The sequence below is a fragment of the Taudactylus pleione genome, unplaced genomic scaffold (genome assembly GCF_031769625.1).
Source record: "Taudactylus pleione unplaced genomic scaffold, aTauple2 ptg000758l, whole genome shotgun sequence".
Classification (NCBI taxonomy): Eukaryota; Metazoa; Chordata; class Amphibia; order Anura; family Myobatrachidae; genus Taudactylus; species Taudactylus pleione.
The window spans coordinates 7,537,116-7,549,599 of record NW_028285160.1 but is presented as its reverse complement, the minus strand read 5'-3'; the positions used below and the strand labels follow the sequence as shown (position 1 = coordinate 7,549,599).

General features: G+C 39.3%; 1 protein-coding gene across 1 annotated transcript in view; it reads left to right on the top strand.

Moving 5' to 3' along the window:
- FAM221A (family with sequence similarity 221 member A) overlaps positions 1 to 11,145 on the top strand; it is a 28,514-nt gene extending 17,369 nt beyond the window's left edge. Inside the window, exons 3-7 of the mRNA XM_088457355.1 lie at positions 480 to 670; positions 2,573 to 2,779; positions 4,706 to 4,801; positions 6,021 to 6,091; positions 9,716 to 11,145. Coding sequence (XP_088313481.1) covers positions 480 to 670; positions 2,573 to 2,779; positions 4,706 to 4,801; positions 6,021 to 6,091; positions 9,716 to 9,778 — 628 coding nt within the window. The 3' untranslated portion in view covers positions 9,779 to 11,145. The remainder of the gene's footprint in view (positions 1 to 479; positions 671 to 2,572; positions 2,780 to 4,705; positions 4,802 to 6,020; positions 6,092 to 9,715) is intronic.
- Positions 11,146 to 12,484: the final 1,339 nt, after the last annotated feature.

The following is a 12,484-nucleotide window of genomic DNA, read 5'->3' as shown; positions in this document are numbered from 1 at the left end:
ATATATTGTGCCCATTCTATTATCTGCTAATTTCTTAATAAACATGAGAAAGAAAATGTGAAGTTAATATTCAAGGGCAGATGGGGTAAAGGTTACAATGAGCAAGAATCATAAATTGTTCTTCCATGGTAAAGCATTTGCCCTGTTTAATACCTTTTAATAAACATTAAAGAGATATTTTTGTTTTATTTTCTGGTGATGAAAAAAAGAACTAGTGAAGCTGGCTCAGTTTTTCTTACTACAAGTCAAATGAAGAATAAATATGAATATAACAAGATATTCTCACACTCATGCTGTGTAAGCTTAACCAGTTATGTATTTATTCCTGCAAAGGAATACCTGTATAATGACTGTACATCCGACATCTGTGTATATTATCTAGCAAGCGGCGGACATCAGTTCTCAACGGAATGTTCTGTACGCGGTTTCTGATGCACAATGATTGAATTGATCTATTCTATCAACTTTTTCTTTTTTAGGTATAAACAACATAAGACAGATTTTAAAGAGCTGCCGAAGGATCGTCCCATTCACCTGCCTTGTAAAGTCAGCAAGTGCCAGTGCAAGTCGTATCACTATGTCCCTCTTAATGGATCCCAGCCGATTCGCTGCAGGTGTAAGCACTTTGCTGATGACCACACCGTGGCAGGATCCTACCACTGTACCAAGTGTAAGAGTGATCTTCCTCCTTCTCGTTCCTTCTTTTTTACAATTTCTTAGCTTTGTTCCATCACCTTTTATGTTACTGCTCTCTCATATCAATTTGTATTATTTTACATAAAAGTACTTCTAGTAACATTACCAGATGTTCTACATTGTGCTCCAGAAATACATTTTGTGGCCCCTTTGTTAGGGCCACCTTTTTAGTGCTAAGTATGATCCCTCTTGCACACAGAACAGCGTAAATTTTTCCTGGCATGGATTGAACAAGGTTCTGGAAACATTCCTTAGAGATTCTGGTTAATGTTGACCTTATAGAATGAGTTGCTGCAGGTTTATTAGTTCCACATTCCGATTGCAAATCTCCTATTCCACCACATGCCAAAGGAACTCTCTGGGATTGAGATCTAGGGGTGGATTTACTTCCGCTTCTAAAACAGACAAGTGGAAGTGATGCCCATATCAAAATCAGATTCTAGATTGCAATAGAGAAATGATCGCTAAAATCTGATTGGTTGCTTATAGTCAACACCTCCACTTTACATTTTTAGAAGCTTGAGTAAATCTAAGCCCTAGTTACTCTGGAGCACTAGGTACTTTGTTGCAAAGGAATTAATATATAATCGCAGATCAAGCATAATGATGCATGGCGCAAGACACTCCTATTGGACCTGCTACTTTTATTTCTAAATTTTGCATTTTACATTGTACTAGATACTTAGGGGTATATTTACTAAAGAGCGGGTTTTTAGAAGTAGAGAAGTTGCCCATGGCAACCAATCAGATTCTACTTAACATTTATCTAGCACATTCTAGAAGATAATAGTTACAATGTGATTGGTTGCTATGGGCAACATCTCCACGTCTAAAAACCCACACTTTAGTAAATATACCCCTTAGGATTAGTATTTTTGAAGAAAAGGAATTGCCTTGTGACTTGCTTAGAAATTAGGTACATCTTTGGAACAACAGAAATTAACAAAAGACTGAGCTAGATGGAATTGTTTTACAGTATGTGTTAGTATATATTATATAAGCAGCCTTTCTAGCAGTTGCGCATTAGAGAGCTGCAGCCTCAACCGCCTCCCTCCCCTCACAGTTCTCACTGGCTGCCTGCTAGATACAGCCACTTTTCCCCCAGCCAGCTCTGTCCATGTCTGGAGCCTGCTGCTCCCTTCTCATGCCCCCCTCTCCACCTTCTAGATGGGAAAAGACACAGACATTAGAATGGGAACAGAGGTTAAAGAGAGAAGAGGGGGCGTATATTGTATATCGGTCACTAAAATGTGCTCTATATTGTATATCACTAAGATTCTTTCTGCATTGCATATTGGTTACTAGAATGCTCTCAGTATTATATAGCGATCACTATGATGCTCTGTATTGTATAGCGGTCACTATTATGCTCTCAATATTTTATGGCGGTCACTACGATGCCCTCTGTATTGTGAAGTGGTCGCGGGAAATGCTCTTTGTATTATTTATTTTTCTTTGTATTGTGTGTTAACATAGGGGCAACAATGCCTCTACTGTATACTTGGTGCATTTTATAATTTTTTGTTATTTGTACACTTATACGTGTTTTGGTGTCTTGTCATTACCTCGATGCCCCCTAGGAATCAGGCACAATTCATCCCACATTTCTTTTCCCTGCTTTCCAGGACTTGCACTTTACCTTGTTAATATGGAGTCCTTTGTAAGTCCATAGCTTTATAGATAATTATGTATTAAAAGTTATATTTTAATTACCGCCTTAATTGCTACAAGAATGCCCTCTATAAGAGTCTTGGCTTCTTTTGCTCTTTAACATATACACCTTCACAATTTTCCAACAGTCGCTTTACGCTCCCGGTATATATACTGTACCATCAACTATGAACATCCTGATTAATTTGCTTCTCTCCCACTACAGGCTCCAATTGTTCAGGATTCCACAGCTCCTTTACCTGTGGCTGTACCCAGCCAGCCTACGCTCATGAAACTGTTGTAGAAACAAAGGAAGAACGTCTAGCTCAGGGAAAGCCTGTTGGACACAATGTCCCATATGCTGCTATGGGAGGTTTGACTGGCTTCAGCTCTCTTTCTGAAGGGTATATGAGACTTGATGAAAGTGGTGTAGGTAAGTGTCAACCTAATTGTGACTAGGATAAACACTCCAGCGGAAATGTACTGCAGCATTATTTTATAGAATCTAATTTTATAATACATAAATTACGTCACATTATAAGTAAATGTATTAAAGATCTTAAGTAACATCCTGCCACACAAGACATAACACATTCCTTGTCAATAAAGCAAACAGATATTTTGTCTGCAAGGTTTGCCCTTGTGCTCCACGGGAGGTTTCTGTCCTCCCTGAGCTTGCCTTAGGACACCTGCGTTACGGTTTGATAGGTGTACCGCCCCTTAAAAAGTTACATATTCCCAAATGTCTGTGCTGTTGTTTTATACATGTTTATCATTAGCAGTAAAGCAATACAAGCATAAAGGTACAAATAACCAATAGCGTCACAGAACGCATAGTATAAAGAATCACATGTTGTTTAACAGTAATATTTCCCTGCTTATTGACTACAGCTTGTATGAAAATTTTTTACCAGCAGGAAAGGATATAGTAAAGAAGTACTAGGGGCCAGGGAAGGGGGAAGGGAGCTGTTGGTACTCTCAAAGTAATGTAGCCTGGATACAGCTAAACAAGTATATAGAACATTAGATAAAGTCATGTGAACAGCAGCATTAAATGCGAGAACTCAGTCGGAAAAGCAAATTGACAACCACTTATGCCGGTTTAATAAAGGATTTATAAGGGGGAGATTCTATGGATTCCAACCATTTAAGGAAATCCCTGGAATCTATCAGCTGCTGGCATAATTATATCATCCATTGCCATAAAAATCTGAACTTGTAAATCAACCAATCATGGATTAGGGGTGAGGGGATCTCCAGCACGATGGAAGTACTTAGAATGTTTTTTCCACATTTGTTTCCCAGAGGTTTAGGTACATCTCTGCTCCAAGCCTCTACAAAACGGTTTGTGGAACCAAATGAGACATTAATAAGTAACTTATGTAGGATGGAAATAACGTGTAGGTTCTGAGGAGGAGGGGTAACAAAGTGATTCAAATGGGATCTCTGTGGGCGCATTCAAATGGGATCTCTGTGGGCGCATTCAAATGGGATCTCTGTGGGCCCATTCAAATGGGATCTCTGTGGGCGCATTCAAATGGGATCTCTGTGGGCGCACTCTGAGACCAGACCAGCACCATGGAAGGAAGGTGTTCCCAGGTCATCTTTAGTTGCATCGTCCGGGGAAAGGTCTTTTGAAATGTTGCATAGTTTCATATAGAAATGATGGAATGCCACAGAGATCCTCCCCATCTAGATGGCAGGTCTTACTTTCCTCATCATTAATGGAATGAATGTAAGATAGGGGTCTCTGGACAACATCCTCCTCGGCTTATTTCCCTAAACAAAGTACCTATTCCTACACTTGGTTTTAGCTTCTCCTTGAACAAGCTGTTCAGGGCTGCCCATGCTTCCACCAACTCCTCGTAGATGGGTGTGGACCGGACACCGCACGTTATGACTTGTCTCTAGTTTTTGTTTTCAGCAATAAGGCTTCTGGTTTTGTTTTTTGTGTTTAAAACATTTGCAGAGTTTATTGACCTGTATTTCAATGTTTAATGTAATTCTTCCAGTATATAAAGCTCAGTAATTTAACCCTTATATACTGGGATGAAAATGCACCAGTCGCCTGTTCTCAGTGGAAGCAGCCATTTTGTTGAGAAGGCAGCCCATCAACGCACACAAGGAGAGGCAGCCATTGTATACAGTGGACCGCTATTCCTGAGTATATGTTCACTAGGAACCAATAACCACATGGAGGCACACACAATGTCACAGGTTCCTAATGAATTTGTAGGCGTTATTCTCATGAATATTGGTTTAGCTCATAAAATGGCTGCCTCGACTGTGTCCATTTTATCACAGCCAATAGACAGTAATAGCTTTGTTGCTGAGGAACATGCTACTTTTGTGATTTTAGGTGCTCCAAGTAGTCGTGTTTTGGAAACTCCTGATGATGGTGGATCCCATCCATTTCTAAGAGCATACGACCCTCCATCCGCAACAACAGTTACCGGTAATCAAGCAGCTTATACGTCATATAGTGCAATCTGCAGCCCTATTAAGTGGCTATTGTATTACATATACTTAAGGGTAAATTTATTAAGGTGAGTTTTTAGAAATGGAGATGTTGCCCATAGCAACCAATCAAATTCTAGCTATTATCTTCTAGAAGGTGCTAGTTAAATGTTAAGTACAATCTGATTGGATGCTATGGGCAACATCTCCTCTTCTAAAAACTCTCACCTTAGTAAATTTCCCCCGTAATGTCATAATTGATGTAGAAGAAACAGATTTAACGCCAATGACTGACTGATGTTAATCCAGTTAGGAAATAAATGAGAAAAACAGCAAAAAAACAGTGTCCTTGGTTAAATGGGTCATGTTGGCGAGCCTATGATAAATGGAGTATATGCCTAACATTACTAATGATGACAATGCTCTTATACTCAGAGCATTCCCTGATTAAAACACTAGATTTGTTAAGATATATATTTCACTTCTAATATTTTTTCTTTTCACAGTAATAACATGTTAGTCCATATGTATGAGTGGCCTTTCATTATTTGTATAAATATTTTTTTTATCTTTGTATTCAATTATGTATTAGTATACTTTTTGGTTTATTTACATTTTATTATTATTAATTAATTATTTATTTATATACTGAGAAAGAAAATCTTTAACTCAACTGTGTTGTTTGAAGTGCTTTCATCCATGGCAGGTTGTTGTATATATGAGTGAATGTGTTGTCAGGTGAATTTTGAGTATTCTAATGTCTGATGCTGGAGGATAGGGATGAAGCCCAGAAGATGTATATATTGTTTAAACATAAAGAGCCTAGCCCCTCCCCGAAGTGGTCATTTGCAAAAGTCGGTAATTATGCATCACAGTCCTCATATTAACCTAACAATATTTTGATGTGATATTATTCACAGGAATTAGGCAGTATAATCACTGGCTCCAGCAAAAACTGTCCCTGTTATTAGTTCACTATGTTTTAAGAACTGAAGATATTTGCACAATCTTTAGAATGGCAATTTCAGCGATTCCACATAATTTATGTAAAAAAAAATACTATTACTATTAATAATTACTAAGTAATAAAACACTTAACAGTAAAGACTACCCGCCTATAATCTTCAGACAAATATTGACAAAAAGTAATCTGCTCTAACTGTATTCTTATATACTTGCAGCTTCTACTAATCAAGTTTTTTTTTTTTTTTTTAAAGAACAAATGTCCAGATTGAAGACATCGGAAAAAGATGACATGGCTTTCTTTGAAAAGCGGTACCAGGAAAGGGTATGTTATTCATTACACCATGGGAAGTCAGATTTAGGGTACTTAATCACTGGCATTTCAATTATACATTTTAATGCATATAAATCTAAAATGCTAATAAAAATGCATCTCAAATGCAAAAGAGTTAGGGCCTCATTCAGAGGCAGTCGCAAAATGACCCGCTTGCGAGCGGGCCTGAATGAGACCCTTAGTTAGCACTTATTTATTTTACTTGTATTGAAAGGGGGAAATTCAAGACTATGTCGGTATTTGGGGGTCTGACTCTTGCACCACAAGTAAGTTGTAGTTGGCCATTATAAAATTCACCCAGGGCTCTGATCCATTGGCATTTACATGGGTGGTTGGAATATATATAATATGTAGTGTGTGTGCACATGCGTACATGCGTGCAAGGGAAGTACCATAATAATAGCAATGTTTTGTTCTCTTTGTCTATTAAAAACTATATGGGTATAGACTAATATATTGCTAGCCAGGGAAACACTTTTACTCATCCAAGTTATGGAGTAAAAGTTTGTCTAGTCAAATAATTTCCAAACAAATAAAACTGTCCTAAAAAAAAGTGTAATACTTAAAAATGACCACAAGATGACACTGTGTGTAATATATTGCCATCATTAAAAGCGTTCCCTAACGAAAAACTGTACAGGTACAGCTATGAAACCAAAGACCTACTACACATACTTTATTATACATTGTGGCCTAATTTCTGATTGAAACGATAGACAAATAGTTTCCTACTGTCCGGGAAGTACACATTTATACAGAATTGTTAGTGGTGTGTGTATATAGCTCCCTGTCCATTGGTGGTATGTGATGTAGGTGCATCCTCTTAGCACATACCTTTGGATCAGCCAATCTCAGGATAACTCTGTTCTCCCCATCTCTGGCTGTTGTGGGCATAAATTGAACAGGCGCCCCTGCTCATGCCGGCTTAATAACTAGCTAGTCAATGAGCTAATGAAAAAAGGTGTAGTAGCACAGTATATACAGTTCTTAAGAAAAATGGGACCCACTTTATTGATGAAATGCATGAAGTATTAATTGCATTAAAATAAATATAACAAAACTATGCAATCCTTTCACAGTTCTCGCTTAAATGCAGTGTCTCATACACAGATGGTCTCAAGAGCTGACACTCTTTCCTTTGGGACTGTTGCCTTTCCTCTCTAGGTCTACACTACCAGTTTGTATATTTCTCTTGCTATCACTCTCACGTTTGGCCATTTCAGGGCTACACTTTATACATATACCCTTGTTAGCTTTCTACCATACCTGGCTCCCCAACCCTCGCTAACCGATCAGATGTACTGTACTCTGCCCTGATCTGTCACAGTACCTCTCATGCTCCACTGGGCACTCAATGGATTCTGGATACTTAATCTCGGAACTCTAAGTCACTTTTCACTCAGTTGTTAGCTCACTCGGCATTCACTTGGTGCTGGAGCCTCCTGTAATTGTCAGCATAGCCCGTCTCACTACAGTGGAAAATAGTTTATCTAGCATTCCCCAGTACCCAGGACAGTCACCATCATGACAATCTAGAAGGGACATAAAATTAAAACGCATACTACCTCAGCATCCCCCTTGTGCATCTACATTCCAAATTCAAGAATTGAGCAATGTATCTTTATAAACCGCTGTGATTGGCTGATAAACTGCTGATACAGGAGTAGTGGGCAGTACAAACACCATTAGTACACATGGCTCTCACAGATGGTATCAAGAGCTGACACTTTTCATTGGCACTATCAGTTTTCCTCTCGACCTCTCACACTGCCAGTCCCTGTATGTTACCATTACTCTCTCTCTCCACTAGATGTCGGTTTGTAGCATTTCAGGTGCAGTCTTAGTAAATATGCATCAAAGAAAGCGTTACTTACAGGTTTTACTTTTTATTTTGCAACTGCTTTTATATTTATAATTATATATGTAGGCAGTTACAATATAGTGACGTTCTCATGTAATAAAACATAACTTTTATTCAATATACATTATTATCCGGCTTATAATACTTCAACATATAACATTGGACATACACACACATAACATGTGAGATAAGGCATGTGAGCCAGACTGGTAGGTTTCCTCATTTACTGCTCACTGCGATTCGAACATGGTAAACAACAGATGCCGAAGACTGGCAGGAAGTTCTATCTTTCTGATTACTATTATAGATTTACTTTAGTGCATTTCACAATCTTTTCCTAGAGAATCACTGTTGCTTGGCTATTGGTGCACAATGTCATTAATATTTTTGACTGCTTTATAACTGTGTGCTAGATGGTATGTGTTTGCTACATTTTGTGGGGCGCTCATGAAAACACCCAGTTAAACTGTTTGCGAAACCTATATGAAAGATGAATGAGAGTTTGAGTGGTGAAAAGTGATGAACTGCTTGTAGCTGCAACCAAGTCAGGCACATGTACAAGTGTAAGTGTGGCCATGAACAATATATCACAGATAAGGGTTCATAGATCTGCTTAAATCCGTATTCCATTTACATAAAACTTTAATTTATTGAAGTGAATAAGCCCTCCTTGTTCTTTGCCATTATAGCTGTATATCACTTAGGTCAGTGTTTCCTGAATCTGGTCCCCGCACACCCCAATCAGTCCATGTTTTCAGGATTTCTGTCTGTGGAAACACATAGGATAATTACTGGCCCATCCAAGTAGACTAATACTTGGTACAGACTGGCAGACATATCTGACGTTCAGCTGAACGGTCAATATATCGTGGGCGTGTCGGCCAGTGTGTACCAGCATTATGTCTGTGAACGACGTCATTCACAGACCTATCGCGTTGGCTGTGAAGCACACAAGCAGCTTTGCAATTCCGTCCTTGCAATTATGGTAAAGCAGCAGGAGGTGTCATGTCTCCTGCATGCATTACTGAACCGAGCTGCGTCCAAGGGCGCAGCATCGGATAATCTGCGATAGGGATGTGCAGGCTGGGATAGGTTCGAGTTTGCACGCTGAGTTCAGATTTTTCCCTCCAAAAAACGGAACTCAGAAAGAGGCTAAACGTCATCTTGCATGGACAAACATCATCATTCCTGGACAAAAGTCCAGGAATGATGATGTTTGTCCATGCAAGATGACGTTTAGCCTCTTTCTGAGTTCTGTTTTTTTGGAGGGAAAAATCCGAACTCGGCGTGCAAACTCGAACCTATCCGAGCCTGCACATCTCTAATCTGCGATCGGCCAGCTGAGTGACCCATGGAAATCTCTGTCAGCCGATGGAGATCCTGGCCTCTTCTCTACCCCCAACGGCGGCAACACGCCTCCATTTCGGGAAACGGAGGTCATCGCCGCCGCCCACAAACAGCAGACTGTCAATCACTGACAGTCTGCTGCCGGACTACGTGCGAACACGCAGGACCTGTACCGGCGCCTGCACAGATTCCCGATCGAATCTGCTTTCGTAGGCCCACTATACAGAAATATATTTACAGAATTAGCAATAAAAAGACCTGTTACATAGATGTAACACATTCAACTAACTAAATGATGGTTGTGTTGTTATAAATCTTTGGGATAGCTGTTTTATTGGGGGGTGGGAGGGAGCTAAATGAATTGTTCTCTTGATCACATCCTGATAATGATGTCATATGTTCTTTAGTTGCAGAAAGAAAAAGAATTAAGAAGACTGAATTCTAAACGTCCCAGCACTCAGCGGCCCTGAGGACAGGGATTTACCAGCAAGCAATTATTGTTTGTAACTACTGTATTGTTTTAAGTGTATTTGTTTATGAGTCTCTCTTAGAAAATAATCTGTTACAAATGTGCATACATTATTGTGCCCCCGTAGCTATGCTATTTAACCCCTTCGCTGCAGCGGTCAAGTGTAGCTCGTCATTCGTATATACCTTAAACCTGCAGATGATGAGTCCCACTTGTAATCTGCAGCAACGTGCCCCAGGGTAATTTACCACCTTTCCACCGGCATTAATGACCGGTGTGGAGTCCGGAGAATCTCTGGGGCGGGTCCCGGAGTAGTGACGTAGGCGCATGCTAACTTCAATTTGAATTTTTTTAAACTTTAAAAGTATTTCCAGAGATGGGGGAAGAGAATGTAAGCTCCCCTATCCTGGCACCTAGAGAGATGGGGCACCCTTGTTTGAAAGGAAAGATGTCACCAGACAATAACGGAAACAGTACACAGAAAATAACATTTCCTACAGACTGGAGGGTGGATCTAAAGCACATATCTTCCCCCATCTTGTGCCAAAAAGTGATCCCTCAGTCAGGGACAGGCTGCTGGCGTGCGTCCATAATACAGGCGTGGCCTCGTCTCACGGGGGCGTGCCGCGAGTCACAGGGGCCTGGCCTCGCGGAACGCCCGTCTTTCAGTATCCCCGGCCAAGCAGAGCGCCGGGAGGCGGAGCTGCTCGGACAGAGTTTGAAGCCGGACCAGCCCATCTGGCCCTCGGACATTCAGAAGTGCCAGATGGGCAGTCCGGCCCTGCCCTCAATTAATGCAGCAGGTTTAGTAAAAAGATAGTGAATTATTATTATTATTTAAAAAATATATATATTTTTTTTAAAAAGTATTTTCAATTAAACTGCAGATTTTTTTTTTTTCAAAACCTACACATAGAATCCTGCTTTTTACTATTTTGGTAAAGTGGATTATTGGCAAAACAAGAAACACAAAGTACATTTTTGTGGTGTTTAAAAGACAAAAAAAATCATGGATGCTTTTGGTTTCCTTTCTTGAAATATCAATACAAAACCCTCTTTTATGGACATTTGGGATACATTTTGATGTACATGTTAGAATAAGTAAAAAGACTAATGATATTTTATAAAAATACAAAGGCTTCTGAGAACAACAAGGTACAATTTGTGTGGGTAACGCATAAAAGAATCGTTGATATTGATGTTGGAATGTGACGCGTGCAAATGTGAAAAAATTACCTCAGCACAAGGGTGCAAAAAAACCCCAGCAATGAAATGGTTAATAATGCTTTCTTTTTGTCTGTATATAAAGCACAATTTCAGTACAAAGTGAACTGGCAATTTTTGTTTTTAAACACATTCTAAATTCCACTTTGTGTCTTGTTTCTTTATTAGTATTATTTTATTATTCTCTTTTATTTATATGGTACCACCAAGTGTCTATACCTCTGTACAGGGAAAATTACATATAAACAATGTATGTTCAAGCACACAATGCAAAGGGAAAAATCAAACTGTGAGCTATTTGGACAATAAAGGTGATATTTACGAAAGGTTGGGTTTGTTACTGTTTTCAACCCGCCTCCCAAACTGTCAGATCTACTGTTCTTGGGTTTGGAGTTCTCCAGAAATCGGAATCCACCCGAATTTCGTGAATCCGGGTAAATTCGACTTGCGGTTCTAATCTTCTGAGGAGATCCGGGGAAATCCAGATCGCGGTTCTGATCTTTTTGCAGTTCGGAATTCGGATTTTAAATCTGAATTTCGGGTTTTGGATTGCATAAATTACAAGATTTTAGCTGTTTTTAAAACTTTTTATCTATTTTTTATTTAAAAAATCTAGATCCAAAACCAAAATACTTGAGGGTGGTTTGCAAAACCAAATCCAGATCCAAAACCTTTAAGGAGATACAGATCCAAAACCAAAACACGGGGGTCGTCGTACATCCCTAGTTTGGAGTGGTAAATGTTATTCTTTCTACAGGACCCTACATGACACCTATTACATTGTTGTAATCCAGTAACCTATAGATAAGAGCTATAGGATCTATTTACTAAGCCTTGGATGGAGATAAAGTGAGAGATAAAGTCCCAACCAATCAGCTACTAACTGCCATGTCACAAGCTATGTTTGAAAAATGACAGGAGCTGATTGGCTGATACTTTATCTCCATCCAATGCTTAGTAAAGCCCTTTCCTGGGCTGAGTTGAGTAGGGAACCAGCTCCCTGAGTCAACTGTCTGCCTGCAGTGATAAAATATAAATCGGTAACTTCAAGGTGCGCAAACACCTGCTGCCTACCCGCTGTTCAAATGCTGAACACAAGATAGCGCTTGTAAAAAAAAGAAATACAAATGGATGCTCAGACTTAATACAGCATCTGAAAATATATATATATATCATTGATGGTGAAATTCTCTTGATAGTATCAGTTCATTAGAAGATCATCTGCAACACATGAAAAAAAACACATAAAAAATCCAATTCAAGTATAATCCCTGTAAAATAGTCTCTGAATAGGAACTATAGCTAAATCAATCCTTCGTGATCAACAATATAGCGTACTCCACTCACTATATAGCAGGTGGTATGAAAGCTCATAAAGGGATCTTTATCCGCCACAATATTCACCCAGTATTAGTGCAAAACAAGCAGTGGAGGGGCGTACCTGAACTCACATGTTAGCCAGCTTCAGTATACACGTAAAGGT